Here is a 15,795-nt window from a genome sequence, read left to right on the forward strand (position 1 = left end):
GCTTCCTTCCAGGTGGGCTGCATTCCCTACTTCTTTCCCACTCCATTGCTTAGGTCCAAGGCCTCAGGATCCAATCACTTCCCTGAGCAGCTAGAGACAAGACCCGTAATCCAGAGGCTTGTGGGAGATGTTTCATGTTCAAACATAACTCTGCCTTCAAAACTATCTCCTTTTTTGGGGGCGGTTGGTTTTTCAGAAACTGAACCTGTGTGCAAGTGATTCTTTTTCTCTGGAAAGATGGTCTTTTTCCAGGACTCGTTTGATCACATGTGTTATGGCAAGTACCAGGTTTCTGCCAGGAAAGTCGAGAACGTCAGACGACCACCTGAGAGATCAGTAGGCCTGAATGCTGTAGTTGGCAGGTGTTGAATATTGAAGCCCAGAGAAATTAAGCCCTTTGCCCAAGGCCACAGAGCTAGCTCCCAGCAAGGCCAGGCAAGCAGATTGTAGTGCCATGCCCCTCATTTTGTGGCAGACTGTGTCCCTGTTCTGCGGGACCCTGGCTTCTTGGTCAGCAGAGGACAGGGAAATAAAGCAGCAGTTGGTCTGTGTTGGTCACAGCTGTTACTTGGCTGTGCCTGCCTCTTGCCCCAGAGCCAGCAGCCCTGTCTGCCTGCTGGCCGGAGGGCCTGCTTGTGTGAGCCAGAGGCTCTCTTGTGTTCATTAGATGAGGTGGAAGGGGTCCTTCCCACCCCAGGAGAGAGCTTGCCAGGAGGGCTGGGAGCAGCAGGATTGGATTTACTCTGCACATCCAGGGATTGGGAAATGAATCGCTTTTAAAAAGACAGGCTTGTTTCTAGTCTATTCCATTTTCCTCTGGGGACAGGGAAGACAATGCCTGCTTCTGGAGCTTGAAGCAGGATGGCATGTGCTCAGGTGTCCAGCCTCTGGCCACTTCCAGCCTACCTTGTCCTTCTGTGAATAAGGTGGATGGCCCAGTTTCTGTATTTAGTATAATCACTGGATGATTTAGAGAGAGACAGAGACAGAAAGAGACAGAGACAAGTTTTCCCATACCCAGCCCACTTGTGCACTATCATGGTAGAGCTGAGTTGTCTTCCCAGAGACTATCTGGCCCCTGGTACCTAAGGTAAGTTTTCCCTGGCCTAGCAGAATAATCCTTCCTGGGTTGTCTTTCTGTGGCTCACTAGAGGAGATTTGCCTTTTCTCAAAACATTTCCTCCTGAGGAACCCAAAGGGAACCACAAAGGAAGAGGGGGTTCAAGATGTGGGTGCAGGTAGGTAAGGCCCCCATCCCCACCCCACTGTGCACAGGGCCCTCCTTGTCTGTAGCTACTTAGAACCTTGGTGGTCCTCAGCAGGTCTGCCCTTTCTCAACTATGAGGGCGGCCCTGCCAGCTGCCAGGCTTGGTGAGAGGTACTGGCCTGAGACCCAGCCCTGTTTGTTCCTTATTCTGGCTGGCCCAGTCTGAGGTTGGTGGTGGAAAGCATCTCAGACTAGATGCAGGAGTTTTCTTGGTGTGTCTAACGTAGGGTATCGTTCAGTTACCATCCTTGCGTCCGGGGCCATGACTTCCCTGGTGCCTCCAGAGCTGAGTGAAACTGAGAGCCAGGCTACCTACATCATGGCAAGTGTTAGTTACCAGCCATGGTGGCTAACCCCTAGTAAGCACTGGTAGTTACTAGGCATCGTGTTGGCTACTGGTATTACCTCATTTAGTCACCACAGCAGCCAAGAAGGGAGCATATCACTTTACCCTGAATTTTACAAGCTCAAGAATAGGCTTTGAGGGGCTGGAGAGATGGCTGAGTGGTTAAGAGCACTGGCTGCTCTTCCAGAGGACCTGTGTTTGACTCTCAGCACCCACATGGTAGCTCACAACCATCTGTAACTCCAGTTTCAGGAGATCCAACAGCTCTTCTAGCCTCCTCGGGCACCAGGGATTCAAGTGATGCATAGACATCCATGCAAGCAAATCACTCATATATAGAGAATAAAATTATTTTTAAAAAGAAAGACTAGACTCCAAATGGTTAAGTAACTTCCCTAGAGGGGCGGGGCCTGGGTTCGTACCCAGGCCTGAGACCCCAGAGACCTCTCTAAAACTCTCCACAAGCACCGGGCGGTGCTGGCGCACGCCTTTAATCCCAGCACTTGGGTGGCAGAGGCAGGCGGATCTCTGTGAGTTCGAGGCCAGCCTGGTCTACAGAGTGAGATCCAGGAAAGGCATAAAGCTGCACAGAGAAACCCTGTCTCAAAAAAAAAAAAACCAAAACAAACCTCTCCACAAGCAACTCACTCTTGAGTTACAGTAAAATTTGAAACAGCAGCTTCCCAGTGCTCGGGGCTGGGGTGGGCATGGGGGGGTGGGGGGGGGCATGGGGGGGTTGTTTACTGAGCAAGTGTGTAGTGTGCTTGAAATGGTAGCATCAAGCTCTGGTTGTCTGATCGGTGTCCCTGCAAGAGATGGGCATTGTACTAGCTGTGTAGCCTTGAATGAGTGACTTCATCTCGCTGGTTCAGTTTGTCTGCAAAATGGAGGGGTAGCAGTACCTGCTGTCATGATTTGTCCCGGAGAGTAACTAAGCAGCCCTTATGTGAAGAATATCGCACAAAGACCACCAATGTTGGATCAGTGTTGACTACCGTTGTCTGCTGTGAAGAGGTCTGCAGCTCCCCCCGGCCAGTGCTACATCCCTGCAAGGGTTTGCCTCTCCTGTATGCAGCCCGACACCAGCCTTCTGACAGTCTCCCGCAGCCAGGGCCCTGCACTTGGGGTTATCTGCAGGCATGGTTCCGTTCTATCTCATGGAAACCTGGGCCAGTTACTTCCCATATGAGAAATGTCTCCTTAACAGTTTGAGGCCGGAGGTGTGTGCCTGCCTCCCGAGTCCATCAGGAGAGTGAATGGTCCGAGAGGGCCTGTGCTGACCTCTGGTGATCGTGGGGACTTTTGATATTCCAGAAATGTTTGAACCAGGACTAGCTGGGTGGCTCAGCCAGTAAAGGTGTTTGATGCATGAGCCTGGTAACCCAAGCTCGAACCCTGGAACACATGTAAAAGTGGAAAGAGTTGATTCCCTAAAGGTGTCCCCCTGTGGCATGCCACCCAACACACTACACACACACACACACACACACACACACACACACACACACACACAATTAGAAATGTTCATGTCAGTGAACAGGTGAAGGGTTTCTCCCCATCATAGTGCTGATGATGCCTTAGCCCATAATGACCTATCCCCCATCACAGTTTGGTTTTATCCTCCCTCTTGGCAGGAGACAACATAACCCTGTTTCACAGGTGAGAAAACTGAGGCCCAGATAGGACACCACTGTCTGAGTCTGGAATGTAGCCCTCGTGTTTCCCCACCACTAAAGGTCCCTCTTCTGGTGCCAGTGTGAGATAAAGGTCTTTGTAGGACAGTGGTTCTCAACCTGTGGGTCACAACCCTTTGACAGTTGAACAACCCTGTCACAGGGGTCACCAAGAGCATTGGAAGACACAGCTATTGCATTATGATTCATAACAGTAGCAAAATTACAGTTATGAAGTAAGCAACAAAATAGTTTTATGGTGGGGGTCCGCACAACACGAGGAGCTGTATTCAAGGGTCGAAGCGGTAGGAGGGCTGAGAACCGCTGCCGTAGAAGTCTTCTGTTCCCTGCATCACCATCCGTTGGTGGGTGCAGCTGTGGCAAGGGCTGAACTTCAAGGCAGAGTGTATTATAAAACTTGAAAACTACCCTGACATTTGAGGTCCTGGGTCTGGTCTGCTGAGCCCGCTGGCCTTTGACAATCCTTGGAGCCACCAGGCCCCATGGGACCAGCCTCCCACATGGCTACAGAGGCAGAGCCAGGATGCCTTCTCCAGCCCACACTAAAGCCGAATCCCATTGCAGGGAGGGCCTGGGTCAGAAGTCTACTTCAGAGATGCCTGTGTTTCAACAGACACCTCATTATCCCAGCCAGCCTCTGTAATCATACAGGCCCACGCCCAGCAGTCATCCCAGGCCAGGAAATCACTCCCTCCCCTCCCCCGCCTTCCGCCCAGGGCGCCCTGAACCTCGGTGTCTGCAGCCGCTCTTCAGTGGCCCTCTTGCCTGCCTAACGGTTTTCTCTCCTGCTTCTCCTTGCTCTCTCGGGGACTCGGCAGTGTGGCTAACCAGCTGGACTGAGTCTCCCAAGAAGGACGTGACAGGTACCGCCTTGCATGCATGCGTGTGAACATGTGTGTCCCAGCATGTGTGCCGAGGAGCCAGTGCCCGCAGGCTTCCTTGCGCATGCTTCCCTTTATCGGCATGCGGGGCTTTTCCACTCCCTGGGCTTTCTGCTTGCTGGGAGAACCCTTTCTGGTCCTCAGATGAGCCATGGAGCCTTATAGAGCGGTGGCCAAGTAGCAGAGTGTGAGTGAGTGTGTGCTGGCCCAGTGCCTGTGGGTTTGAATCCCAGCTCAGCCATGCCCTGCCTGTGCTGCCCTGGGGAGGTTGCATAAGCTTCCCAAAGGCATGTCATGCCATCTCAGGGCATTTCTGTTCCAGGATGATGGTGGGCTTCGTCTTTGTTTGGCCTTGTCACGATGGCCATCCCAGGGAGAGCAGCCAAAAACGAGCCGTCTCTAATCTGAGGCAGGGAGTCCCTGACGCCCAAACCTATCTTCCAGAGATCTCTCAGGGGAGCTAGAGTTCTGGAAAACAGGAGTGCCCTTCTTGAGAGTGTGGCAGGGTGGATCATAGCCCTAGATCCCAGTAGTCCCGAGCTTGGAATTGCCCCCAAGGCCTTAAGCTGCCAGCTGAAGTACCCTTCGGGGCCTAGGGACAGCCTTTATCTGGTCCATCTGGGTAGAGGGTCAGAGTCTTGATTTTAGCCTCGTGACAAAAACCATGAACAGCAGGACTATAGTGCTTGGAGTAGATGGTGGGAGAGGGATGGCATTTCCAGAAGGGTCTTCAACAGGGTCCCTTTCTTTCTAAGAGCAAGTATTCAGGCTGAGGGGTGAGGAGACATGACAGAGGGTTGGAGTGAGAAGGGGTCTTGGGCCAGTTTCAGGGTTAAAGCTCCAGCTTCGTTCTTCCCCCCCCCCCCCCCCGCCTCCACACTGCTGTTGGCAGGGAAGGGGATGTTGAGCATCCCGGGAGAGAGGCCAGGAGAGAAGGCAGTCGGGGAGGTCGCTCTTCCTCCTGGTTGTCCTGGTGGTGTTCCCTGTGATGCCGGCCTGGGCCTGAGCTAATCACTGGGCTCCTATCCCTTTTTTCCCTCTGCTCACGCCAGTGAGCCAGATCCCACTTGGCCCACAGCAATACATTCTATTCACCAAACGTATATCTGAGAGGCCAGCAGCCCAGTGCAGCCTGGGAGGAACCGGCTACGAGGGGCCGTTGGGTCTTGGTGGGATGCCCAGGGTTGGGAGTGTTAGGAACCTGGAGCTGAGCTCCCACAGGGCCTGGCTTCTCAAGAGGAGTCCAACTCTCTGAGCCAGAGGCCCAAGGGAGGCAATCCTCCCAACGCTCACCCTAGAGTGGCAGGGATAGCCAACTGAGAGTCCAAGACTAGAGTCTCTCCCAGCCTTGGTTTCCCTTCTGGAATGTTGGGGGAATTCTGTCAAACAGGAAATGCAGAGGTGATGGGCTGATGCCAGAGATCCTAATAGATAGGGTCCTGGGGCTGCTCAGCCTGGCATCCAACCCGGAGTGGCCTGGAGACTCTGAGCTGACTCTCTCCGGCTGGTAAGCCCTTGCCTGCCTGGAAGTGGGTCTAAGAGAGATGGATTACAGGGAAGGAAGCAGCTTTAGGCTTCCCTCTCCACCCTCCCAGTGGAGTGGCTTTTGCTCTGAGCTCCCTCTGGTAGTGAGGGCTTTAGGTCCTCCCAAGTCTTCCATACTCTGCTCTCTAAACAGCTGTTTGTACTTTACTGGGGTAAAGCCCTGTAACTTCAGTGCAGTGCATGCACTGAACAGCCCCTGAGGTACTGTTCCTGAAGGTAAACTCGGGAAGGTTGAGTCCTCCCCAAGGCCACAGCAAGCAAGGGCAAGGCTGGACTGGTCACTGATTCTAAGCTCTTGCTTTTTGGATGCCAGGCAGTGGTTGTGTCTGGGTCGTGTCTTGTGGCACCGGTATCATCAGAGGTGACTGGTCAGAAGCACATGGTCTGGTTGGAGATCCATTCCCAACCAAAAGCCCAGGAGAGAACAGGAGACTGTGGCCGAGTGCTAAGGAGCCTCCTGGAGAGGCAGAACTGCTTGGGTAAAATTGAGAGCAGTGGAGGAGAAGGGGAAGAGGCAATGTGGAGCAGGGGCAGGACCTACAGGAGAGGCTTAAGAAGAATGTCCACAGGGACACGTTGGGTGCTCAGTCCGTGTGCTGAATCCTGAATGTACACAGGATAGTGGAGGAATGGCAGGGAACCAGGGGAATACCAATCACAGGAAACACTGGCTTGAATTTGCCTCTTACCCTCTAAGCAAGGAGGAGCCATTGAAGGTACGGGAGCCGGGGAGTGACTTCCGAAGACCTAGTTTGGAAGCTTAAGTTGACAGCGAAAATCCCTAAGTTCTATGCAGATGGTAATTGGAGGAATACAGGTAGGAGGCAGGGGTAGGGCAGAGACCCTCAGGACCCTAGCCAAGGACTCCGATAGAGTGTAAGTATCCACCTCCTCTGCAAAGTCCCATTCTAACCAGGAGGCACTGCTCTCTAGAAGGGGTCCACCCCTCTGCACTCTGCCAAAGCCTTCTTGCCTGAGCACAAGCGGGTCTCCCCCTTCCTCAGGCAGACTCCTCCAGACCCCAATTTTCCAGGCCTTGCCTGCCTTGGAGGGGATCCAGAGCTGTCTCTATAGATGACATCACCGCCCACCACCAAGCGGTTTCTCATCTGGATACCTGCTCTTAGTGCCTGCTGCCATGCAGTGACCCTCAGAAGAGGCAGATGCCAGAGGGAGGAGCTGGGAGCCTGCCTGCACTGGGGGTGGGAAGGGGGTGGGAGAGAATCCCCCAGCTAGTGCAGCTGTCTGCAGGAAGAGTGGCAGCCTGCCTGTGCTGGGTGACGCTGGAGAACGGTCTCTTCGCTCTGCCTTCCCGAGTCCCAGAATACTAGCCGTTGGAGGCTCCAGCCAATTTTCCAGGCAGACTTCGGATGAGGGCTGTGGGTGTGTAGAGTTGTCTCTGCTTTGAAATCTTGCCTCAGATTTTTCTTGGCTTGGATCAAAATGAGCTGATATCTGTCCCCTCACTGGCACCTCATCTTTGTCCTTACGTCTTTGTCTGTCGTCTGGACACGAGCCCAGGGCTGCGTGCTCCATGTTGCCTCAGCTTCACATCTCCTCTTCCCCACTTCCACGTCAGCCATTTATTGTCTCCCCAGCCTCACCTCCGTTTGGGAGGTAAAGCCCTTCCTGGTTTAGCCAGATGGGCACAGCAGTCACACCATCTGTCTGGAAGTGCGTTCATTTCGCTCTCAGTGCCTACCACTAACGGACGGATGCACTAGTCATATGCTAGTATGCGTTGGAGGTGACCGCGTGAGTCCAGTGTTGATCAGGTGTGCCAGGTGTGTGGGGATGCAGGGAGGCAGGGTCCTTTCTAGAGACTGCACATCAGTGGCACCTGTAGGCCGTGTGTGATGCAGGCGTTAAGGTCATGTGCTTGGTGGCATGGGACTTGGGTTTAGTTTAGAATCTGCTTCCCCTAGAGACACTCAGTTTACACATGTGTAACGTGAGACTGTGTGGAGCCCTCTGTGGAAAGCTGCTGTGAGGACCACACTTGGATGGACATTCGGTTGGCTGTTGAGTATGGGACTCACCCTGAGGGGCCCTGATGGGGACTTGCATGTAATTGGCATCTTAGGACTTAACTCCTACCACTGTCTCCCATATTGGTCTCATATTCTCCTCTCCCAGTTTTCACATCCAGGGTCCCTTCAGTGGCTGGTCCTTTTTTGGTTTGTGCTACACAAGCACTGATATCCCCAGGGGCACAGTGGGAGGCTGTCTGTCGCCCAGTGCCCAGGCTGTTGCTAGCTGGTGCAGATGTTGGCGACATCTGAGTACAGAGGCTGGGCTGCCCAGCTGTTGGTTGTGTTTCTGCCTGAAATACAATTCTGGGTTTTCAGGGGCTCCCTGGGGGCTTGTATGTGTGCACTCATGGGGCACACCTCAACTTCTGAGTCTCCAAAGGGTCCATCTGGGGCTGCAAAGCCCACATCATGTGGGAGAAGAGTTTCTTTGACTCTCCCAGAGTTCTCTGGCCACAGACCCTGACAGCGCCTTCTTTATAGAGGACTCAGAGGTCTAAGCAGTGTCTCTCACTTTTGGCTGCGAATTTGAACCGTGGGACAGGATGAGGTATGCAAAATGACTCATACTGAGGCCCCACCCACGAAAGCTGGCCCTCTGAAGCCTAGGCATCAGAGTTAAGGGGTTTGAAAGTTCCTGGGATGAGTCTGTGTTCTTAAGCGGAGGATCGTTGTGTCAGAAGGACAGTGCATATGGAAATAAATCAGTGTTCTGTAATCGGAAGAGAGATGGACTTGAACCTTTGAAAAGATCGTGAGTAGTTTGGCTGTCTCTGTATGAGCTGTGGGAACTGCATGAGTCTCTTGTCCTCTCTGGGCCTCTCATTAGTTTGGAAATTAAACAGGAAGAGAAAGGGGGTGTCTAGAGGTGAACTGAAGCCATACCTGCCTGGCGTGTGAGTCAGACTCAGTCATGTAGAGGGAATGTGTCTGAGGCTGGGGCACCACAGGAGACCGGAAACACTGGACTATTTCTGTGGCCACACTAGTGGTGTGAAACATTGGTAGAGTTTTGCATTTGTTTTGGTTTTGAAACAGGGGTCTTGACTGGCAACCCAAGCTGACCTTGAACTCCTGATTCACCTGCCTCAGCCACTAGTGTGGGAATGACTGGCTGACAGGCTGACTGACAGCCGTGGCGTAAGAAATGTGCTGGAATTCCCTTAGGGGTGGAGAGGTCTGGGAAGGCTTCCTGAAAGAGGTGGTTAGTCATTTTCTGGCTTACGGATTACTTGAACGCTAGCAGGGCATCCTGTCTTTGAGCGTGTCCATGGTAACAGCTGAAGAGCAGAGATCTGACACTACATCCAGCCGTGTACCATTTAAGCTGAGATGGACACCCAGCCTGTCCACTCTCCAGCCTGGTGCTTCTTTAACGAATGTCACCCTGGTCTAGTAGCCAAATAGGACAAAGAACTGGCTTGCTCCTAGAAGCGGGGCTCACCTGCCCTCTCTTTGATGCACCCCAACCTTTGACTCTGAGGCTCCTGAAACTGCCCAGCACTCCAAGGCAAGGGGGACCGGTCACCCTCCGCTGGTTGCGGTGGCGGTGAGGCTCAGGAAGGCTCCTCTGGAAAGCCTAAGGCTGCTGTCTGCCTGGCCCTCTGAGAGCCAGGAGGACAAGAATGGAGCCGAACTTGAGGAAAAGTTGGCGGGGGAGGGGGGAGGGGGGACAGGGGGTGGGCTAGGCTCGCCAGCTCTGGCGCTGGGACTTTCTTCTTGGGTTTCAAGTAAACAGTCTGGGGCCCTCCTCCCGTCCCCTGCCTCCACCCCCAGCTCCTCATTCGACGGGTCTCATGTGTTTCTATTTAAGGGTTGCGAGTAAGCCCAAGTGATTGGCGGCCTCAAACCCTCTTGACTCTTTGCTGGACCTAGGCTGTGGAGAAGTTCTCTCCCTCTCCCTCCTGAGGGGAGCCCTGCTGCCTTTTCTCTCTGGGTTTACAGGCTCGGGGTAGACAGGCAGCAGGCAGGCCTCGGGGCCTCCCCCTGCCTCTCTCCTTTCTCTCCCCTGTGCTCTGGTCTCAGGCTTCATGGGCCGCCCACTGTGCCCTTGTGGTCCTCCTCTTACACCCCAGCCGGCCCAAGAGTCTGGAGAGACGGGAGGCCCCAGGCCTCTCTGCAGACTCCCCCATGCCGGGCTGTGACTAACTTCGCACGCAGCAGCAGGCTTTTCCCTCCGTTTCCTTGTCTTCCATCTCTGCCTGCCTCTGCCTCTCTCCACCCACTTCTCCTCCCCTCGTCCCCCGGCTCCCCATGTCCCCCGGTCCCCGCGGTGCAGCGGGCCGGTGTGGGGCCTTGCTATATGGCCTGTCCTCGGGGCCCGGCAAGCTGCGAGGCCTGGCTGCGGGCTGCCCCTCCTCGGTGCAGCGCTGGCGACCGAGCAGCCTCCCTCGAGGGCGATGGACAGAGGGCGCCCCGGACGCGGGGCCACGGCCGGCCGCTGGCTCACCGCATGCTTTCTGCCCTCGCCAGGTGCCGACACCAACGCCGAGCCCATGATCCTGGAACAGTACGTGGTGGTGTCCAACTATAAGAAGCAAGAGAACTCGGAGCTGAGTCTCCAGGCCGGGGAGGTGGTAGATGTCATCGAGAAGAACGAAAGCGGTGAGTGCCTGGCCTTCGGCGGTCCAGTCCTGGGTCCAGCCGGGCTCCCGGGCCCGCCTGGGTTTTTGTTCCTCTCCTCCTCCTCCCCCCCCCCCCCCCACCTCTGCAGCTATACGTTATTTCCATCTGGCAGGGAGAGGGCCAGGAGTCTGAAGTTCCCCTGTTGGTTTGGGCTGCAGGCCAGCAGTTTGCCTGGTGGTGGAAGAATGTCTCCCTGGCTTGAGGCTAATTAGCCAGCTTGTGCTGATGCAAGGCCAAGGTGGCAGCAGAAGCATCCATCCCCTGTTCAGGGACCCCATGCCTACTGAGGCCCCGAGGAGATGGCAGCTTTAGCTCTGGTGCCCAATGACAGCTTCCTCAGTTGCGCTATCTGCCAGGATCCAGACAGAAGTGGGAGGACCCAGCCAGCTGGTGGAGAAGACAGGCCATGACATCAGGATGGGTTCCAGGGCCCCCAGACCCCTAGCAGACCCCTAGCAAGATGTCTGAGGCAGGGCCGGGCCTGCCCAGGCTGGCTAGCGTCTGGGCAGTGAGTGGGGTAGTGAGCTGACTGCCCCCTGCTGAGCTGGAAGCTACCAGGACCTGGGAAGAGGGCCCGAGCACTGGATAAAATCAGGTCCCAGAGCCAGGAGGGGTCCTGCAGCAGCCACTTTGTCATTAGGAGCTGACATAAGGACTCTATCTGTGGCTTCCCAGGGCCTCCTGGTTCCAGAGTGTGTCCTTGGCAGATGCAGGAAAGAGGGGTGCAGTCTGTCTGTCCTGTGCCGCAGGCTCACGTGGCTCCTGAAGGGCCCGAAGGCCCTTGAAATCTCTGTAGCATCCCCTGTGGCTGGCCCACAGCCTGCCAGCTGGGGCTTGAAAGGACTCAGGATCTTGTTTTGGTTTCGGTTTCAGTTTGCTGGGGGCAGGCCTTGTGCATAGGCATACCCCTGGACTGCATTTGGGGGCCCTTCAAGAGGGAGACCCGATCGGCTTCTCTGTTCCCTTCTAATAGTTCAGAAGGAAAGCAGACCAGCAGGTCACTGTGCCCATTCTGTAGATAGAATGAGCGAGGCACAGAGAGCTGGAAGAGAACTTCTGAATGATAGTGCCTCTGGGTGGCTGCAGAGAAGCTAAAAGAGGTCTCATTAGATGTTCTAGGGGGTACAACTTGTGAGCACAGAGCGGTGATGTGAGCACAGGCTGGACCCCCCCACCCCCCCTCACCCCCCCCCGAGGCTGTCGTCGTCATAGTCCATTTCCCGGGAAATCAGGCTGTCCTTGTGTATGGGTGGTTGGCCGTGACGCTACACATGACAACATGACCTGGTCTCAGATCCTGGTTCCAGGTGACCACCACCCTGGTTCCCTTCCTATGTAACTTTAGTGTGTCATGCTACCAGCCCCGTTTCCCTGATCTCTGTGGAAGCTGGCATCGTCTCGGGGGCTGGCTCTGGAAGCCCCAAGGCCCTGAGGCCCCATGAGGGACCTCTCATGATCGAATAAGAGACAGCACGGGAGGAAAGTTCATTCACTTGGCAGCTTGCTCCTAGGAAAAGCAGGAGCCCACTTTTGAATGCAAGGTCAAGTCTTCTAAGAAGTTCTGCCTTGGGGACTCGTGTACGCTGCCACACCTCCACCGCTGTATGACCCAGAGTAGCATGAGGTGGTGAGCCTCTGAGACTGGGGTCAGTCAGCCATGGGCCGGGATGACAGAAGAGTCCCACTACATGACTCCAAACTGTGTGGTGGCACGTCTTTAATCCTAGCATTCAGGAGGCAGAGGTAGACACTGGAGTTTGAGGCCACCCAAGGCTAAATAGTAAGGCTCTGTCTCAAAAAATAATAAAATAAATAAAAATTAAAAAGGACTCCAGGGACTCACCTACCTTCCCTTTTCTGTCCCGGATCTGTAACCTTAGAATACCCGGACTCTTGCCTAAGGGTGAAGGAAGGAGAACTCAGAGAAGGTGTGCGTCTATGTTAGGCTTAGAAACAGTGTGGAGAGACCTGCTTTCCTGCATAGTCCCCTTGACGTAAAGAGGCCTCAGCTTGCTACTGCCACCCATCCCTGAGCAGCCCAGTTGAGCACAGAGACCCCATAAGAGGACTACTGTCCTTAGACATAGGATTCTGACTACTACCAGGCAGTTGGGTAACTCCAGATCCCTTTACTGGGCCTTAACCTTGTGGCTGCTTGGAAGTGGAGGCTGCCTTGTGTCTGAACCGCTGGGTGACTCAGCAGGGCCCTGGGTGTCAGATGGAGAGAGCCTCGTTACCTGTGGCTTTTCTGCTGTTCTGATGGTTTGAACAAGGATCTGGCGTACTGCGGCTACCTGTCTGTCTGTCCATCTAAAATCAGGATGGCTAGGATGTATATCCAGCTCAACAAGAGAGATGGGATAGAGGGGGAGAAAGCTAGATGACCAGACTTCAGATCCTGGGAGGGAATTCTCTAGTGAAGAAGCTGGAGGCTGAACTGTGGGGGTTGTAGGTGAGGTGTGTGCATCCTGTGAGCTGCTTCTGGAGGGAGTGGTGAGTGAGACTTCACAACTCTGGAACAAAGACCCAATTGTGATGCCTCTGACCTGGGACATGGTGAGCGTGTTACAACATTTCCACAAGCATTGTTGGGCAGCAGCCCCAGTGAGTACCATCCCCCAGGCCCCCCATTTGGTGCAGGCCTCTGCCTGTGTACCCTTTCACTTAGCTGGGAGTCACTCAAATGGAGGGTCCATGGAGAGACCCAGCAACCTCTGGCTCTGCCTGTTTGTCAAAGGTCCCCTGTGACCTGGACTATAGCCACAAGGTAATGTGGGGTGTGGACATGCCAGCACTCTGTGGCTGTTACCCATCCAAAGAGATGTGTCTGGAAGGTGATACCAAGCCCATAAACAGTAAGCACCAGGCTCCAGGCCCCTTACTGAATAGGATAATTATACCAGTTTCATGGAGTAATCCTACGTGGTAGAAGGCACTTTAACCATTTTATAGCGAAAGTTACAAAGAGTTTAGGTGATTCTTAAAATCTGAAAGCTGAAGTCTCTCCCTCCAAAAAGGCCCTGGGGGAGGCTGAGATGTGCTGATCTTGAGTGTTGAGTGGGTAAAAGCATGTGTCAATGATAAGTGGATTGAGACATGGACTGGTAAAGATGATCAGAGATCGCCCTAGAACATCCTTGCCTAAAGATTCCCCTTGGATCCTGCTAGCATGGTGTTTCTAGGTAGTGCTGTATTAGTGATTAAACCGATCCTTTGAACTTAGAGGCAGGTATCAGTTGAGAAGACCTCAAGAAGGTGATGTATTCCCCACGCTGAGGATAACCAATCTCAAGAGAAACATATGGGCAGAAGTTGCAAGCGCCTTTTTGATCAAACGGAAAGAGGCCACGTAGGAAGACTCTATTCTCCACTGGTCAATAGGATCACACAGAGCAGAAAGGTACATCAGGTTTGGTAGCTTTGCCATCCAGCAAGCCATGCCAGGGCCTGCTGGCATGACCCTTCACCCTTGACCTGAGCAATGGTACCTGAAATACCTCCTTACAGGACATTCTTGTGTCTCACAGACCCATACAGACTGCCCCTCCTGGCAGGCATAACAGGTGTGACATCTGCAGACGGGTAATGTCAGGGTCCTGGATGCTGGTTTCTGTGCTGAGCAAAGCTGCCAGTAGCTTTCCAGGATTGTTTCCTTCCAAGACTGCAGCCAGCGCAGGGAGTGTGGAGATGAGTCAACAGACTTTCTCCTGCCTCAGCTTTCGTGCTCTGAGTCTTTTATTTCCTGGCATCGCCATGATACACTGAAGGTTCTTATCCTTGGAAACAAGGGATTCTGAACTCTAGTCAATCCGCTCACTTTCCCAGTGAGAAAACTAAGCCTTGGGAATCTTTACTCTCCAAATCCAGTGCTTTAGTACAATTGATCTGTGGCTAAAGACTGGAAATCCCTTTAACTTTTCAAAAGACTATTGGAAGACTATGGGAAAATCTCCCTGAAGCCAAGAGTGAAGCATGAATCCCAGCCTTGGGGAGGCTGGGACTGGGAACCTCACTCTTTCCTTTCTTGGTTCTGTCTCTGCCCTCCCCGGCACTCTGTGTGCGTGTGTGTGTGTGTGTGTGTGTGTGTGTGTGTGTGTGTGTGTGTGTTGGGGGGGGCGGAGATCACATGGCATTCATGTGGCAGTCAGAGGACCAGTTTCCAGAGCTGGTTTTCTTCCACTGGGGAGTCTGGAAATCAAGGATCAGACTCAGGTGGTCCAGCCTGTGGAACAAACGCTTTAATTTATTCTTATCAGCTAGAAGGCTGGTTTTAAAGAAGAGAGCTATTTGGGTAAGGGGAACCCCCCAAACATGGGTGTCTGCAACTTGTTGAGAGGCTGTGTATGTAAGCAGAGAGGGCCAGGAATGCAGAATTCAAGTACTGGGTTTCAGATCTAATGCTGTGGGCTGAGACTGTTACTCTGTGGTAGAGTACTTGCTTAGCGTGCTCAGAGCCTGGATTTCACCCTCAGCACTATAAAATGAAGGAGGGCCAATGCTACCCTGGCATTAGAAACAAGAATCAATTTGCTTCTTGGAAACTTTTTTTTAGATTTATTTTATTTTACGTATATCAGTGTCTGCCTGCATGTGTGGATGAGCACCACATTCATGCCTGGTACCTGCAGAGGTCGGAAAAGAGCATCGAATTCCCTAGAACTGGAGTTTTACGGATGGTCATATGGGTGCTGGGAACTGAACCCAGGTCCTTTGTAAGAGGTGCTGTTAACTGCTGAGCCATCTCTCTAGCCCTTCAGTTTTCTTCTTCTAGAGTAAAAGGGGACAGTGATATGTACCACCCAGAGTTTATAAAAGTGAAACATACTGTGCATAGCGCTTATTAATTCCTCACTGTTTATTTCATGATATTTGAATCTTTTCTTTGTCCCAGGCGCTGTGATAATTGTTTGCACACCCATAGGATCATGTCTGATGGGTGTGACAGTCCCAGCACTTACGATGAGGACTGTACTGGGAGGATAGGATAGCTTTAATTTGTTAACTTAGGGGCTGCCGTTGGGCATCCATCACAGCGACCATGTGGAGGTTGGAGAAGAACACGTGGGAGTTGGTTCTCTCTTTCTGCTGTGTGGGTCCTGGAGATGAAACTCTGGTGGTTATGCTTGGTGGCCCCCTCACCCACCTGGCAGAGCTTTCTAGACTCCCGGCTGTCTTGGGTTGACTCTATTTAGTTTAGATTGTGCTTGGCTAAGGAATGACCTGAACGCTGATCCAGACTTCCGAGCTGTGCTGCCTTAGGAAGTTGGACACCCCGGTAAAGACAGGAGAGGCTGTTTCTAGAAAGGATAGTTCATTGCCAGATGCAGATTAATGAACTAGTACTCCTGTCTCCAAAGCAGCCTTGTAGGAGTGAAGTTCCCTGAATCAGTCTGCATTTGGAGCTATG

At 53.3% G+C, this 15,795-nt stretch overlaps 1 protein-coding gene across 6 annotated transcripts in view; it reads left to right on the plus strand.

Moving 5' to 3' along the window:
- Positions 1-15,795, plus strand: part of Sh3pxd2a (SH3 and PX domains 2A) — a 130,114-nt gene that overhangs the window by 72,276 nt on the left and 42,043 nt on the right. For 4 of the 6 annotated variants that reach the window (XM_059256744.1, XM_059256767.1, XM_059256753.1 and 1 more), the window contains one exon: positions 10,236-10,367. In XM_059256744.1, coding sequence (XP_059112727.1) covers positions 10,259-10,367 — 109 coding nt within the window. In that variant the 5' untranslated portion in view covers positions 10,236-10,258. Of the gene's footprint in view, positions 1-10,162; positions 10,368-13,005; positions 13,156-15,795 lie in introns of those variants that run through there. The other 2 variants (XM_059256761.1, XM_059256779.1) reach the window with 2 other exon arrangements.

This window comes from Peromyscus eremicus, chromosome 1 (assembly GCF_949786415.1).
Source record: "Peromyscus eremicus chromosome 1, PerEre_H2_v1, whole genome shotgun sequence".
Classification (NCBI taxonomy): Eukaryota; Metazoa; Chordata; class Mammalia; order Rodentia; family Cricetidae; genus Peromyscus; species Peromyscus eremicus.